General features: G+C 42.3%; 2 protein-coding genes across 3 annotated transcripts in view; one reads left to right on the top strand and one right to left on the bottom strand.

Moving 5' to 3' along the window:
* The window catches only part of celsr3 (cadherin, EGF LAG seven-pass G-type receptor 3), an 85,174-nt gene extending 75,743 nt beyond the window's left edge, over positions 1-9,431 (top strand). The window contains exons 33-36 of the mRNA XM_061808978.1: positions 67-240; positions 2,144-2,338; positions 3,260-4,307; positions 5,778-9,431. Coding sequence (XP_061664962.1) covers positions 67-240; positions 2,144-2,338; positions 3,260-4,307; positions 5,778-5,805 — 1,445 coding nt within the window. The 3' untranslated portion in view covers positions 5,806-9,431. The remainder of the gene's footprint in view (positions 1-66; positions 241-2,143; positions 2,339-3,259; positions 4,308-5,777) is intronic.
* Positions 9,432-12,481: 3,050 nt separating this feature from the next.
* On the bottom strand, positions 12,482-16,566 carry LOC133507723 (uncharacterized). 2 transcript variants are annotated; one of them, XM_061833080.1, is made up of 4 exons: positions 16,187-16,566; positions 14,520-14,572; positions 14,271-14,439; positions 12,482-13,564 (listed from the first exon to the last, which is right to left on the bottom strand). In XM_061833080.1, exons 1-4 carry the CDS (start codon positions 16,389-16,391, stop codon positions 13,287-13,289), a joined length of 705 nt encoding a protein of 234 aa, XP_061689064.1. In that variant the 5' UTR covers positions 16,392-16,566; the 3' UTR covers positions 12,482-13,286. The 2 variants fall into 2 exon arrangements, with proteins under 2 accessions (XP_061689064.1, XP_061689056.1); XM_061833072.1 differs by having other exon boundaries at positions 12,482-13,606; positions 16,187-16,559.
* Between the last annotated feature and the right edge of the window lie 60 nt (positions 16,567-16,626).

Here is a 16,626-nt window from a genome sequence, read left to right on the forward strand (position 1 = left end):
GGATATCTGGAATTTCAGATTGCTTTGGAAACTGCTCATTTCCTCTCTTCCCCCTTCCCTAAAAAGGTGAGGATTCTGACTCTGATTCTGACCTCTCCATGGAGGAGGAGCGCAGTCTGTCCATACCGTCGTCTGAGAGCGAGGACAACGTCAGACTGCGAGGGCGCATACAGCGGCGTTTCAAGCGCTCCAATCATGGCGAGCGCCTGCTCACTGAGCCCACCAACAATAGTACCAAAGGTAGACACCTGTCCAGTCACTGCTGTAGTTATGGTTTTTTTTTTACAAATTTAAGTCTCAATTTCTTGTAGTTCAAATATTGTACTTTCTCTCTAAAAGGTGGAAGCCATCATAAAACTAGGAATACTGTCTCAGAAGAGTCCCTAGGTTCTAGTAAACAAACCACTGCCGACACTCAGAACTCAAGCACAACTCAAGAACGCAGTTCACGTTTTCCTCATTAGACATTTTTGAAATACTGTAGAATAAAACTATAAAACAACTCACACAACTCAGGACGTCCATAGTGCCACAAAACATGCTGGGAGCATGTAAATAGCGTTAATAGTGCATGTTTTGGGTCACTTATTTCATGAGTCATTCTTTTATCTGTTTTTACTATTTTGCTAGTTATGCTACTCTGTTTGCTGTGGCGTGATCATTTTAGCTTCGTTATGACACCGTGAGTGTCTACAACATCGTCAGCAATGACATGCCAACACAGACAGCGTGTAGGGCAATGTAAGCTTCTTCTGCTTACAGATGTGAAATGCAATTGTTGCTCACCGCAACGTGAGCGCCATCATATGTTTGCTTACATATACGCTAAGACACGTGCTAGCATGCATGCTAACAGCAACCAGTTTGTGTAAGTGTCCATTGTTGGACAAGAAGAGAATTTAAGACCTGTAGGATTGTGAAAATATGTGTAAATGTGGTTTTAAAAAAAAGCTTGGATACCAAAATCTGTGAATATGCGGGGCCGTGATCTGCGAATGGGCAATGGCTCACTGTATTCTGGTTTCCTTCCACAGTCCAAAAAGATGCATTGTAGGATAAATGAAGACTCAAAATTGTCCATAGGTATGAATGTGAGCATGAATGGTTGTCTGCGTGTGCCCTATGACTGGCTGGCGACCAATTCAGGGATGTACTCCGCCTCTAGCCCAGCGTCAGCTGACATAGAGTCCAGCACACCCGCAACTCAAGTGAGGATAAGCGGTATGGAAAATGGATGGATGCCCATCTACACTTGATGGATATATAATGCAAATATTCAGATACATGATGTTTCCTACCAAGTATTAAACGGACAGAAATGTTAAAAGAGCACATAAGAAGAGAATAATCTGTAAACACGTACATCAAATAAACAATGTAGCGCCCAATAAGCCGTCAAGGTGCTCTGGACCAAAGCTGCCATCTACATAGCAGAGAACAAGCAGGGATGCAGGACGATTCCAATCAATTCATCAATGTGTAGAACTACAGTACAAAATCATTGAAGGATGAAGCATTTTCCTGAAAGGTCATTTTCTTTGAAAAGCTGCTACATCATCAGTGGACACACAAATAGTTGATTTAGGAAAGCCAGTGAATATGCTTTATTCAGTATCTTATTGTTGGGTCTGGCACAAATTCTGTTTTCAAGGTTTGAAAAGTGGCATAGTAATGAAACTCCTTGAAAGTACTTTTTTTTTTTTTTTTTTTTGGAACATACTCCAGGTTTGATCAAATCAAACATGCACAGAAACCTGGACATAATTCATGTCTTTCTTTTTCATTTCTTCGATACTTAAAATAATTGAGTTTGTGTATAAGCCTCCCCTCTTTTTTTCTTAAACAATAAGGTCAAATCATAAAATGTACCAAATGTAATTTAGTCCAGCTGTAAATGTGCTAACAAAACGTATACTTTTAATCCTGAAAGAGCTTTAAAAATACTGATCTATGTTGATTTAAGAGAAGTTGTACAACCCATCATTTTTATTAGTGAATTATTCAGTTGGGTCTCCGCCAAATGACTTGTTTAATTTCGCTTGTTTGGCTGCTATTGACAATAACGTGAAGTCTGTTGTTCATTTACCGCACTGTAATCGACAATCTAAGCAAAAGCCGCCTGGTCATTTGTGGTGTGTGACAGATCTGGACGGCAACGACCTCCTTTCTTACTGGCCGGCACTGGAGGGATGTGAGAAACACAACCTGCAAAAATGGGGCTCCGAGCGCCCACTTGGGGCCGACCACAGCAAGGACGCAGCCAACAACAACCAAGCCGACGCGGCCCTCACCAGTGGGGACGAGAGCGGCCTCACGCAACCACACAGACACCGCAAGGGTGAGCTTAGCTGGCTGGATACATATCAAATGTTTCAAACCAATCTACGATTTATACCACAGCTGCCCAAAATAAAAATTGGGGTTTCACTCTTCCTGAATTCACCTAGTTGTGTTTTTTTTTCCTCAGCTACGTATTTGTGAAACACTCACCTGTTTGCGCATTTTATAACTACTAATATTGGCATTTGGCAATTCCAAACAATTGGATGAAGGTAATTGTTTTTTTTTTTTTGTCATTGTCGTTCTTTTGCAGCAGGGCTCACTTTACTGTAATGTAAATTCCTCATTCCTGTACAGAATGCTAAACATTGAGAGCGCACAGCAATTGAGAGCGTCTCTATTAAAGCATTTCTTGATGCTGGATCATCTCTCCTCATATTGATAGCGGTTGCTCAGATACAATTAAGCACAGTACACACTTAACTCTCTGTGTTCAAATGTGTATGTACAAACACGTAAACACATGCAGAATGACTCACACATTGTGGAAGAATGGACGCCTGGAAGCCCAACACAGACGATGTGGATTTGTTTCATTAATGTAGTTGTAAATGTTTAAGGACGTCAGCGTGACAGAGACAAATTACTGTAATCAGAAAGGGGTGCGAACAGCAAATCTGGTGTAAAACTTCTTGCAATCTTGTGCATCTTGTGTATAACTAACACACAGGATAGTGAGCAGGGAAAATATGGTTTTAGGTAGATGCTGAGTGGTGTGTAAGAGGCAATTTTCTTTTAACAGTTCGAGAGCTTTGATAAAGAGTCCCTCAGGGTGTATTACTAAGACCCAATGTAGTGAGTGTTAGTGCAAGAAAAAAAGGAAACATTGGTTTGTTAAGTTTTCCAATTTTGTGTCTTCTTCCTTTGTCGCCTTGTTTCTCTGCTGGCTTCTGATCTTCTGTGTCATGTTTTTATCTAGGTATCCTCAAGAATCGTCTCGGCTGTCCCCCTGCCCTCCAGGGGCTTTCAACAGTGGGCCGGGGTTCCAGTGAGCTCAATTGGTACCGCACCTCGACCCTGGGCCACCGAGGTGTTCCTGCGGCCTCCTATGGGCGCATGTACTCAGCCTCAGCCGGTGCTGGAGGGGGTACGGGCTCCCTCTCGCAGCCGGGTTCCCGCTACTCTTCCAGGGAGCATCTGGACTCACTGGCCCGGAGGCAGCTGTCTCGAGATCCTCTCGGGAGGCAAACCGTTGGGGGATCGAGGGACCGGTTGGACGCTCGGGGATCCAGGGACAATCTGGACCTCTTACCCAGGAGGAGAGAAACGGGCCAGGGAGCAGGGCTCGCGGGCCTGGATCAACAGCGAGTGTCGTCATCCAGAGAGAACTTGACCTCCTCCAGGGACAGACTGGACAACTATCACTCGGGCACTATCCACGCCTCGCGAGAGGACCTGAGGGGAAATGTGGGAGCTCTGGGAGGCGGCATGGAGGGAACCCTGAGCGGATCTAGATCTCAGTTGAACATGCAAAGTCGTCGACAGGCTTCATCTCGGGAGCACCTGGCGGGGGCCCTGATGAGCAGCAAGTCGAGGGAGCAGCTGGAGGCCAACGGAGTGGGAGCGCAGGGCCAACCCTGTCGGGAGTGGCTGCGCTCCCTGCCACCTCGACAGCCTTCACATCCTGACCAGCCTCCGCCATCCTCCCTTCCTCCGTCCATTTCTGAGGAGCCCCAGCAAGAGGCCTTCCCTTCGTCTACTCATGTTAGAGGACGCCTGGACTCTGCATGTAGGTACCCTGGTCAGACGGCCACGCCCGCCACGGGTCTGAACCCTCTGGGGAGACCACCCTCGAGTGAACACCTGGATATTCTCTCCTCCATCCTTGCATCCTTCAGTCCCTCTACCCTCACGCCTCCAACAGTTGCCTCTAATTCTGGCCCCAATGGCACAGCCCGCGGTCCCTCCCCTTCCCTGCCACATTCTGCCACATCTCACAGCATATCTGAGGTTTCCCCTGACTCGGAGTAAGTGTCCTCTTCATTCATCCTAACAGGATTCCGTCTCCTGCTTTTATGCATATAAAAACTGTTTATCACAGATGTTTTAGTTGAGAGTAAGGTCAGCGTTCATTGATTCGAATGTACAGTACACAAAATCTGAGTCTTAGAGTTATAATTGCACACACAAGAAGAGGGGACTAAAAATCAATAGAATTGATTCCTGCTCGGTGATGGTGTGACTGGCTAGCCACCAGTTCAGGGTGTAATCCACATTTCCCCCTAAATTAACTCAAATCGGCTTTAGCTCTGATTGCCACCCTTGTGAGAAGAAGCAGCTTGGAAAATGGATGGATGGTATGGCAATGACATCACTTGGTAGCACCTAGGCAGGCACCAATCAGATCACTCTGTAAGTCCGAAACTACTGACAGCAACTAGGGAGCATATTTCTATTGCTATTATATGCCCTGATTTTAAATTTGTATTTTGGTTGTAATTTTTGAAAACGGATGTACTATCTTCCCAAAGGTTTTTCTGACCTTTTCAATTTATTTTTAATCACATCAAAGTTGTAGCACGGTGGAGCAGCTGGTAAAGCGTTGGCCTCACAGTTCTGAGGACCCGGGTTCAATCTCGGCCCCGCCTGTGTGGAGTTTGTATGTTCTCCCCGTGCCTGCGTGGGTTTTCTCCGGGCACTCCGGTTTTCTCCTACATCCCAAAAAACATGAAACATTGATTGGACACTCTAGATCGCCCATAGGTGTGGTTGTGAGTGCGGCTGTTTGTCTCGGTGTGCCTTGCAATTGGCTGGCAACCAGTTCAGGGCATACCCTGCCTTCTGCCCGACACAGCTGGGATAGGCTCCAGCTCTCCCTGCGACACTTGTGAGGATAAACGTCAAAGGAAATGGATGGATGGATGGATGGATGGATGGATTTATGGACATAAAAGTTCAATGCACTTCAGGCATGGCAGGCTGGTTGAATCGCAGCTCTGATAGTGCGTGTCCTTCCTGTGTGGAGTTAGCTTCTTATCCACGTTTGTTTGGATTTGCTTTGGGTACTCGGGCTTTCTCCCACATTCCAAATACGTTAGGTTCCTTGAAGACTGTAGATCGTCCATTGCTGTGACTGCTAAATCCTTGTTTGTTTATATGTGCCCTGTGATTGGCTGGCAACCAGTCCAAGCGTTCCGTGCTTCTCACTCAAAGTCACTTGGTATAGGCTCCAGTTTACATGACCCATAAGAGAATTCTTGTAATTGTATAGAAAAATCATATTTAGGCAAGTTTTGTTATCATCATGACACGTTTTTGTTGATGGGCTGAGAGGAGTTGCTGTACATCAATGTAGTCTCAAATTGTGAATGCCCTATTTTTTAATGATGGATTTACATTGAAGCATTATAATCCTTTGTAGAAAATATAGCATGTGCTTGGTGATGTATAAAACGACGTGATTTGCAATGAAGATCTTTCTCTTTTCTCCGTCTCAGAACCAAGAGAGGCGAAGGACAGTCTTGATGACAGCCAGCCTCTGTATTCCTTTATGCATTCTGAGGACAAGGTGAACCAGCGAGGCATCTGAGGACTAAAATACAGCTTTGGACACAGGTGACCTTATGTGAAAAAATAAGAGGATGCGTTCCTAACTTGGACCAGTCAAGTGGACAAAAACTGTTTACAAACTATTACAACTCCGTCAGATGTCGACAGAATCCATTTAAAAGGGGCAAAAGACTGTACATACTAAAACAGTTTTATACATTTTGTATCTTTTTCATTCGAGACAAAGATGTCTCTTGTGACGTTTTCTTTTTTGTAATGTCCGTGTGAGTGAAGTTGGTGCGAATGAGCTGTATTTAAGCCACACACACACGCAAAAAACATTTCTCATCAAATGTGCGTGGAAACGGCAAAGGGCCCAAAAAAAACCTCTGATGAGCTGTCTGAAAACCACAAGACCAAGTTGGAGGAAAACCATCAACATAGCGATGGTTGATGTGTAAATAGGGGGCCGTTATTATTATGAATGAAGAGATTTGAACGGAACGAGATGATTAGAAGGATGCCGATGTAGAAGGTGCCACTCGAGGTTTAAGGGTTTAACCATCAATGCTCCGTCATCACTTTGTCATGAGATTGTGGTGACGTTCTTATGATTCAAGTTCCACCGTTAAATGAATGTGACCTTGTCGTCTGTCCACCTTCCGTGCCTGGACCGTGTCTGTGCATGCACGGCGCCATATCCTCAGTGGGTGAAGGCTGACACCAGTCTGCCTCTCTTCATTAACGCCAGAACGTTTGAAGGTGATTTACTGTTTTTGCATAACAACTCAACCTGCCTCAAGAGACAGCAAAGACGCATGCGAGCCAAAGGGAAAACTACCGCTAAACTGTATTGAGTCATTGGATTCACCAGCAATTGTGCCAGTTCTAAAGTGAAAATTACATTTAAATCAACCACACAATTTCCATCATCATTAGGGTCAGGGTCACGAGCCTGTCGGCGAGAAGCAGGGTACACCCTGGACGGGTTGCGAGCCGATCACAGGGCACATGTAGAAATGCAACCATTTACAGTCACACCTATGGACAATTTATTGTCTTCGTTGTGGGAGGAAGCTAGAAAACAGCAAGTAAAACCCACACAAGCACAATGAGAACATGCTCCACACGGGAAACATGAAGGCAAAATTTTGGGGCTCAAACCTCAGAACGCCAAGCCACGCATGCTCACCGCAGTGCTGGTGTTTTGATCAGTTGAACATTTTTCATGTAGGATTATTTACACAAGCCATTCAAAAAAATATGAACCTGAAGATATGGAAGATTCAAACATTCATCAATCCTTTCTCGGGTACTGCTTATCCACTTGAGGGTCACAGGGGAGTTGAAGTATTTCTCAGCTTGGGTTGGAGCTGTCTCCAATCCAGCAGCCTGGACTGGTTGCCTGTCACGCACAAATCAAGATTATTAATTAACATCCAAAAATATGGATGTTATCTTAATTGAAGTCTCTAAATTGTACTTGTGTGAATGTGAGAATTAGAGATCACTCATTAAAAGATTAATAAACACAAAAAACTAATTCATTCATTAATTTAATTGTGAAATAGAATTGCATTATTGTTAAGTCTAGTATTTATCTATTCAAAATTATGCCATGGTCTTTTCAGGTTGGCAGGATTAACGATCTGATTGGCTAAAGAAATAATTTTCATGATAAATTTCCACCCACCTCATCAATGGATGGGTTAATTTATCAAGTAATCTGATTCTAATTAACACTTTCTGAATCAATAAATTGTTTTTTACAGCAACTTCAGCATTTAAACAAAGTAGTTGATACATAGTAGTACAGTCCTAACTACAATAAATACATTTGTATTTAAAAATTAGTTGTTCGTACATATTAATCAGATTTTTAAAAATGATACTGTGGCGACTGAGCCTGCCTTCTCGTGTCGTGACAACGTACAGGTACATCTTACATTACTCAAACGCAACGCACCTTATGCTCTCCCTCCCCACATCATCGCTGCTGAAATGCCATATTACATCACATATCATCATCATCATCATCATCATCATCTTATATTGCATATTATCATAAAAAACCTCCAGAACTGAAATGACAGCAAGTGAAGCACCACACAGCAGCGAAAGGACAAGAACAGGCAGGATGAACTCCTAAACCAAGTTCAAGAAGGATTTTGAGAGTTTTAAAATCTCAATGACATCGTTTTGTGCTACTTTTCAACACCTGCTTGACATTTGCTCTGATTTCAAAATCACTCCTGACTGCCACAGAAATCACGAGTTTTAGTGGAAACAAGTAGTATTTGGGCCGTCAGTATGAAAAGGTCAGCCGCTGCCAACGGCTTGAGATTATTGATGAAGAGTCCCTCACCGGCATGAGTGAGAAGACGTTTTTTCAGTGTAAACTGCTGAGTGAAGGCCAATTTATTCTCCCGCCTTGAGAATTCTGCAGCACCACTGCAGCATTTTGCACAAAATGTCAGTTGTGGGCTTTTGATACAGAGTCTTGTTCAATCACAAGAGCTGCTGCCCGACTCACTCCTGCTGAAGGGAGCGCAACACCCAGACGTCAATTCAAGACATTCAGAAAGCCCACGTTTTCAGGCTGTAACGGATAACGGATTTTTTTTAAACAAGAAATTGAATTCATTAGGATGAGATGCAAATTTTCACACACAAGCACACTCCCCTGAGCCCTGATTTGCTTATGTCTATGCTGTGTGACATAAAAGTATTTTTACCCATGAAAAATATCAAAAGCCAAGTCTGTTAGAACTGGTTCTCAAATTGTGTTCCGGGACTCCCTGGGGTCCGCAAAACCATTTGCAGTGCAGTAATTTGTTGTATCAGTAAGAAAAAAGGGCAAGTGAGCCAGGCTGACAATACAGTATTTGCTGACATCGCATGTTATCTTTCCTGTCCATCCATTTTCTGATCCGCTTATGCTCACAAGGGTCACGGGTTGTTGTCATGCACGATGCTTAAAGTTTTTGTGCAACTTTTCAAGAATATTTTTTCCGATAGTTTTGAGGGGCTTTGAAGTTCCACTTGTATTTGAATCAATTGGCACTCTTTCATCCACTCACCTCCACTTCACTTGACTCCAATTCGATTGAAATCCATTGAGCACTCACTCAATCTGCTCTCAAACTGATGTCAATTTCTAGGATTATCTAACTTTTTTTCTCATCTGTGATGTCTTTTGCAAACAAAACTGCCCAACCCTGTCTCTGTATACAGCTGGAATTAAAACATCTGAGTCAAATCATCAAAAGGATTCATGAACTCATAAAATTCACACTTTGCATTCATGCAAAATGAAACCTTCTGTTGATCTTAAAAACGTGTGATACTTTGTGTAGCTGTGATGCAAACCTATCTTCATAATCTCCATTTTTAGACTTCATACAGATCCACGATTGAGACCGAATTATGTTTTATTTTAATGCAATGTTCAGCATCACGAATTACAGCGAAGAGGAAAAGTGGGTGAACCGAGAAGAGAATGTCAAGGAAAGAAATGATGAATGGCCATGTTTGTGTTGCTTTTGTGTTTATGATCGAATGCCTCTTTCCCTGTGCTCAGCAAGGGATTTGCGGCATGAAACCATTACGGTTCCTGTTACTATGGATACAAGAGAAATGTTGGACATTAAAAAAATGTATTCCTTCCTACGTGCCTGTTTTATTGTGCGCTTGAGGAACAACTTCAATCAAATCTTCAGTAGCCGAAAGGAAAACAAAAAACTTATTTTTTTTTTTAAATCACTGATTCATTTTCATTCATGATATGAATATAATTTAAGTTGCCTGGAATCTAAAAAAAGGAGGGGTCAAGTATGTGAACTGGAGAACATCCCTTTAGGATGAGTTTGAGGCTAGTGTCAAAATGTCTTTAAATGGGTGAATTTGTCTTAATATTGACCGTAAAGGCAAATTGGGTCAAGTAGTATGAACTTTGGTAGTGCTGTGGAAAAGTATTGGCCCTCTTCTCAAATTATTTTTTTTTCCACTTTCCCCACTTTAAGATCAAACAAATCTAAAATATTAGACAAATATCATACAACAGAGCTTAAAAAGTATTTTTTCATGATTTTGTTTGTGTTACCTGACACCATGTGGGGGAAAAGTAATTACCCCCTTGTGAAATCATGACTTTTTTGGTTAATCTTCACTGATCAGATCATAATCAAGTCTGATTACCTCCAGACCTGATCAATCTAGAAATCACTTAAACACAATTTGTCCCGACGAAAGCAAGTCAAGAAAAACTTGCAACAAAATAACACGATCCAAAGAAATTCCAGAACAAATGAGAAATAATTGACAACTTCCACTTTGGAAAATGATTACATAAGCCATTTCTAAAGCTTTTGGGATTCCAGCGAACCACTGGGAGAGCCATTACTCTGGTGTTAACAACATGGAACAGAGATGAACCTCCCCAGGAGTGGCCAATCTACAAAGATTACCCCAAGGCAACTGCTCCACAAGGTCAGAAAGGAACCCAGAACAACATTTAGAGAACTGCACACCTCCCTTGACTCTCATGACACAATATTAAGGAAGAAACCGGGCAAAATGGCATCCATGGCAGTTCCAAAACGAAAGCCGTTGACCAAAAAATACCGTATTTTCCACACTATAAGGCGCACCCAAAAGCCTTTATTTTTCTCAAAAGTCCACGGTGCGCCTTATAATCCGGTGTGCCTTATATATTGGTTCACTATTGAGCTTTTAGTGCAGCTCCATCTAATGGATGCATAACATAACCCCAGCCTCTACTGTAGCGTGTATTCAATGTGCCTTATAATACGGTGCGCCATATATGTGAAAATAGATTTAAAATGGGCCATTCATTGAGGGTGCGCCTTATAGTGCGGAAAATACGGTACATCAAGTCTTGTCTTACTTTCAGGAGGAAGGAAAAAAACAATCTAGATGATTCTTTAGGGAGAATATATATGGATGAACCAGATGAAAGTTGAGCTTTTGGAAAGTGTGTACATCAGATGTAAATTTAGCAGCCTTTCAGAAATGAACATCAAAGCATCAGACAAACATGTGATAGTTTGGGGATGCTTTTCTCCTTCAGGGCCTGGAGAACTTGCTGTTATTGATAGAAACAGGAATTGAAGAGTTTGTTTTCAAAACGAGACATAGGCATTTTTTTCAGATTTACGAAACTTGCGCCAAAATTATCCATTCAGAGCTGGATAATTTTGGCGCGAGTTTCGTAAATCTGAAAAAAATGCCTATGTCTCGTTTTGAAAACAAACTCTTCAATTCTGCTTCTAAACAAGAAAATCCTGAAAGTGATTGTTCAGCCATCAGTTTATGACCTCGAGCTGATCCGCACTTAGATTTCGCAGCAGGACCACAACCCAAAACACACCAGTAAGTCGATTTCTGAATGAAACCTATTTTTGAAAAAAAAAGTTTTTAGTAGCCAAGTGAAAAACCAGACTTGAATCCAATTGAAAATCAGTGACATGACCTTGAAAAGATTAATTCCAAAAAAAAAAAAAAAAAGAATTCTGAATTCAACAATTTTCGTTGCAAGAGTAGACTGAAATATCTCAACAGACGTGAAAGACTCATTGGCAGTCATAGAAAACGCTTCATTTCAGTTATTGAGGCTGAGGATGGCCCAAGCAGTTCTTATGTTTAGAAGGGTATAATTACTTTTTCCACACAGGGCCGGGTAACTGAATAGCTTTCCCCCCCTTCATAGACGAAATGATCATTTAGAACTGTATTTTAAGTTAAGGCTATATTTGTCTGATAATGAAATTTGTTTGCTGATCTTAAAATAGGGAAACTGAAAAAAATGTGAGAATTTGAGAAGGGGGCCAAGGCTTATATTGTATACTGTATATTTATTCGTTACATTACATACATACAGGTACTTGCTGTTATTTTTGGTAAAAAGTCTTACATGCTCATATCAGCTTCTATTTGTCGAGACTGCCCATATTCAAATTTCAGCAGAAGGAAATACGATGTGAATGCTGTCGTCACACGTGCCAAAACGATTATCAAATGCAATATAAAACTTGAAAGACAGTTTAACGTCCTTTGATGCTGTGCAATTTAAAGAGAGATGAGAAAGAAAGCTTAGTAGTTTGGAATCAACCGCATTAGTGCAAGCGGTTTGATTCCGTTAGGGCCAAAATGAGTCAAGAAAAGATTCCATTCAACCCATTACACTATTAATAACAACTCGTGCTTTAAAGCTCATGTATTTTGCCTTAGACTGCTACAGAGTGACTCTCTAACATGGACTTTGTATAGAAGTTGCAATCTGACAGCTACTTCTGTTTGACACAGTTTTGTATCCGCCTTGTCCGTATTTGGTGAGACTCCTATGATGGGCTACCGCTGTGCAGAAGACCCACTTATGAGAGCATGTGTTCCTTATGTTGACAGCATTAGCTCGGGGGATGGAGAGGTAGGCGGAGATCTTCGCCTGTGACATAGAACCAGCGCCGTGAAAAAGTATTGGCCACCCTCTCAAATTGTTATACATTTTTCTTTCCTGAATAAATGAAATCAGCATTTGCAAACAGCTTTTTAAGTTCACCTGTGTTATATTTGTCTATTTACATTTGTCTGATGAGGAAACTGCAAAAATATAAAAATTGGAGGAGGCCAAGACTTCTTCAAGGCATTGTATTTTGCTCAAAGACTAAAAACAAGATAACATTAAGATGATCAATAACATGACATCACATCGTTTGTGATTGCTTGGGATTTGTGATAACAGTTTATATACCTTAGCATTCTGTATCTTTAAAAATAGAAACAGAAAAGAAAATCAGTTCCAGGGTAAAATTGTCACAGAAGGCAATGTTTGAAGACATAGTTCAACATTTTTAACTGCCATTCAAGTTTAGGAATAAGTTAACGACTCAAATTAAAGTCAAATACTTAACCGAACGCCGTCAGCGTCAGATTCCAAAATATGTATCCACGAATCTAGGTACAGTAAATATGCTGATTTCAGTTATGTTAAATTCTCCGTGGGTGCTGACATCAGGACTGACACATCGATTTGACCCCGGGCAGCAAAGTGACCAAGTACATCTGCCAAACCACACTGTAGCTGTGAATGGTTGTTTGTCTTTGTGTAGCGATTGACTGACGACCAGTCTAGGGAGTGCTCTGCCTCTTACTTAAATGTCGGGTGGCATTTCAAGCTATTCTTCTGTCTGTGGTGAAATATTATATACATCTGAATACTTTTAAATGGTGCCTTGAAGCTCACTTAAATAGTAATAACAATGGGAAAAAAAATAAGTGGGCCTAATGTCGTACCTTGTTCTACACTTGCAAATGTTCTTGTGCAGGAGAGGCTAATGAGGCAACGGACGATCAATAAGCATTAAGGTAGAAAACCATGTGTGAAAATAGTTCAGTGGCATGTTGGACCAGCGCTAAATAGCTGAAAGTACAAACTGGGCTCATCCCGTGGGATCAGGGCCCCTTTCTTCGTCGCTGCTGCCGGGGGAGGACGGTGGCACATGGTCTCCCATCCTCCTCAGCTTGGCCTTGTAGTAATTCTTCTTCATCCTGAAGGCCTTCACCTTTTGGCGAGCCGCTCGCATCTTCTCCCGCACCAGCTCCTGCTCCCATGCCAGCACCTTCATTCGGTTCTCCCACTCCAGCAGCCTCATGTGCTGCTGCTGCTCCAGGACTTCTGCCCTCTGCTGGTGATCGTGCGGATCATGAGTGCGGACGCCTGCAGACGAGACCGCACGCTGGCTGAGAAAGCCGGAGGTGCCTGGGGGAATGGGACAAGTCTTCAACATACAAACAAAACCCTTGAGACACCTGCCCTTGTGTGGCCCTCTTTGATTTCAAGAATCTTTATTGTTAAAAGCAAATTTAGGGTGTTAGGGACAGAACAAAAAGAAGTGAATGAACCTGAGGAAGGCATAACGGTTGCGGCATCACACTATTCCCAGCTTTGGAATAATAATAAAATAATATGCCGAGATATCGCTGCAGAAGGATTTCAAACTCCCTTTCAAAGTTCCCTGCTGGGCCTGAAATTACCCCAAAGAGCTTTTCATATTCCCCTTTTGTTATTCCAAATATGGGATGGCCGCACCCTCGTTGACGTTTCGGTTTGAGGTGGGGGCATTTCGGGCTGAGCAAGTGCGGTGGCAAAAGGCCTTCAGTCACATACAATATACTGTAGTCATAAGTCAATCAGAAGTCTTCACCTTCAGTTATCAAGCAAGTCCGAATTTAACGTGACGAAATTGTTAGCAGGCCAAGCCAAGTCATAACTTGCGTTCGGCAGATCAAAGGTAAAGACAAGTTAGCTTAATCGTGACGTTCATGAAGCTTTACCAATCTTTCTGGAATTTACGTAGAGTCAGAGATGATTTTGTGTCTCTTATCTTATGACTGGGGCATAATAACAGATTTGGTTGTTCTACCTGCCGCAGTTAAGTAGGTAGTGGGAAAGGACGTGTCCGGTAGCTCGGCATTGCCGGGGCTTGAATTTGACGCGGGGCTGTGTTGCAGATCGGACCAGTCGTTGCCCGGTAGCCTGTCCGGGTCGTGACGTTGCAGGCAGATAGCCACATGCTCCTTGCTGTCTTCCGCCTGCGGATCACACCGAGATTTTACTTCCTGGTGAACCCGTACTACTACGGATACCGCCGTTGTTGTTGGAATATAATTACCCGACTCAAGGTGCCGTTCATCTGCCCAGCAACATTTATTGTCCTCAAGTTACCTGCATGACAAAAAGTTAAAAATAAAAATAGAGAGGCAGGCAAAATGTTCTTATCAGAAATCTTCGTTTTGTTGTTCCTCACTTCAGGTATTGTTTGCATTTAGTTTGATGAATTCGCACTATTAATGACTATGAAATAGTGATAATTTTGTGTTATTTGCATAAATATTTATTGACTTTATCTTTGTGTCACTAATGAACCAAGAATGAATAATTACTAAATTAGTAGCACTGTTTACTCGGTCACTCACGACCGTATTGATGACAAGTAGTATAAACTTTTATAACACTCACATGAGGTTATTCTTAATCGTGAGACATTAGTGTAGATTAATTTTACACTAACGTCACTTTCTTTATAATCCATCGATGTGTGTTTCTGCTGTGTATGACTGAGCTTATCAAATAATAATTACTGAAGATTCATATAAAAATAACTTGACAGGAGTATTTAAACACTGTAAATATATATACTATATGATGGTGGTGGTGATGATGATGATGATGATAAAAGAATGATTATACAGTCTGAAGTCAAAGGCCCCTTAGGTCCGATACAATTTGGAAGTGGACCAACATTTCCAGGACCAAATACAGTATGCCTCTGAAGTCACACAAAAGCTCAGAGCTGCAGATGGACATTCGTAGTCTGTGTGTCATTGGGATATTGGTGATTTTGGTCTTCACACAAAGTAAGCAGAGCTTCATGTGTTAGCTTCTGGTCAGTGGCACTTATTCAGTCGGCAAACACTAGCTGATATTAGGCAGGAACAGCAGGTTTCTGGTTGTCAAGCCAACAAAAGGCAGGCTACTATAGACACTGCAGAATGTGAGGCTGAATGTCGTTTCACACAACCGAGCCAAATCACACGCTCACACACACACGCACACACACAAAGTAATGATCAAAACTGGCTATCAGTGTTTATTATTCCCCATCATAATCAATGCACGGGAACATGGAGCGAAGACTCTCTGTAACTTCCACTAACAATCCAGACTAAACCTAGCTCATCCCTGACTTCAAATGATCTTAGTCAGCAGTTGAGGTTTTTCACTTAAACAAAACCTGCTTGGCACCGACTAAGACTTTCTTATCCACCACCACTTTGGTGCCAACTTGTGGGATCTTGGGATGCGACAGGATAGGTTCCAGGAAACCTGCAACACTGCAAATAGTGTAATTTGTTAATAGCCCAGCAAATGATTGGAAAGTGTTGGCTAATTCAAGATTATTGCGACATCTTGACCAAAGCATCTCAGAGACAACTGTGTTGAACCTGGATAGCTAGTGCTTCAAATGCATTACCACTATTATAGCTGTATGGCAATATGTTTTGATGTATCAACAATCACTGCCTGATGTATGTGATTTACTTTTTTTCAGTGGCACATTCAAACACGATGATTAATAACTGAAACTCTCTCAGCGCAGCATTTTGTCTTAATGTAGCTTTCATTTAGCGGTTTCTTGTTGGGCTATGGCAACAGTACAGCTAGCTACGCGTGGTCTTGTTACTGAGCGAAGGTAACAAGCAGGAAAGTGTATCAGAGGTTTTGTTTTGCTTTGTTTTTCTCATCGGTTTCCTCGTTTGACACGTAAAGCTCCTCTACCTTCCATAAGCTTGCGCACCGCCGCTTTGTGGCCAGCTCCCCCAGCGTGGCTGGTGAGCGCTGCCTCGCCCATCGTCTGAAGTTTAATGGATTTACAACAGGCCCTACATCTGGCGAAGTGAATGTCCTGGGTGTCCTTAACCAGCCAGTTTTTGTAGACATCTTTGGAGAGCCACGACTCTTGGAATTTGCACTTCCCAGGCATGCCGGAGGCTGGAGGGAAGAGTTAGCTGGTCCGCGAAACTGGACCACAACACAACCTCACTTTCGAACGGTGCGTTCAAGACCACTCGGAAAGGGGCACTGTTTGGCTGCTTCACTATGCAACGCCATTAATATTTCCACAGTTTTATAAAACCACGTATTAATCTTTCACCACTATCGGACTCTTGGATTATAAGCAGTGTTTGCACGACTCACTTCGCTCAGACGTTAAAAGT

The sequence above is a fragment of the Syngnathoides biaculeatus genome, chromosome 2, assembly GCF_019802595.1.
Source record: "Syngnathoides biaculeatus isolate LvHL_M chromosome 2, ASM1980259v1, whole genome shotgun sequence".
Lineage (NCBI taxonomy): Eukaryota > Metazoa > Chordata > Actinopteri > Syngnathiformes > Syngnathidae > Syngnathoides > Syngnathoides biaculeatus.

Excerpts from the sequence above, each read along its gene's own strand:
- LOC133507723 (XM_061833072.1), bottom strand. The coding sequence starts at position 16,391 with ATGCCTGGGAAGTGCAAATTCCAAGAGTCGTGGCTCTCCAAAGATGTC. Across the intron at positions 14,573-16,186 it reads GGTGCGCAAGCTTATGGAAG|GTAACTTGAGGACAATAAAT; the intron begins GTAGAGGAGCTT and ends TTTGTCATGCAG. Across the intron at positions 13,607-14,270 it reads TACCTACTTAACTGCGGCAG|GCACCTCCGGCTTTCTCAGC; the intron begins GTAGAACAACCA and ends CCATTCCCCCAG.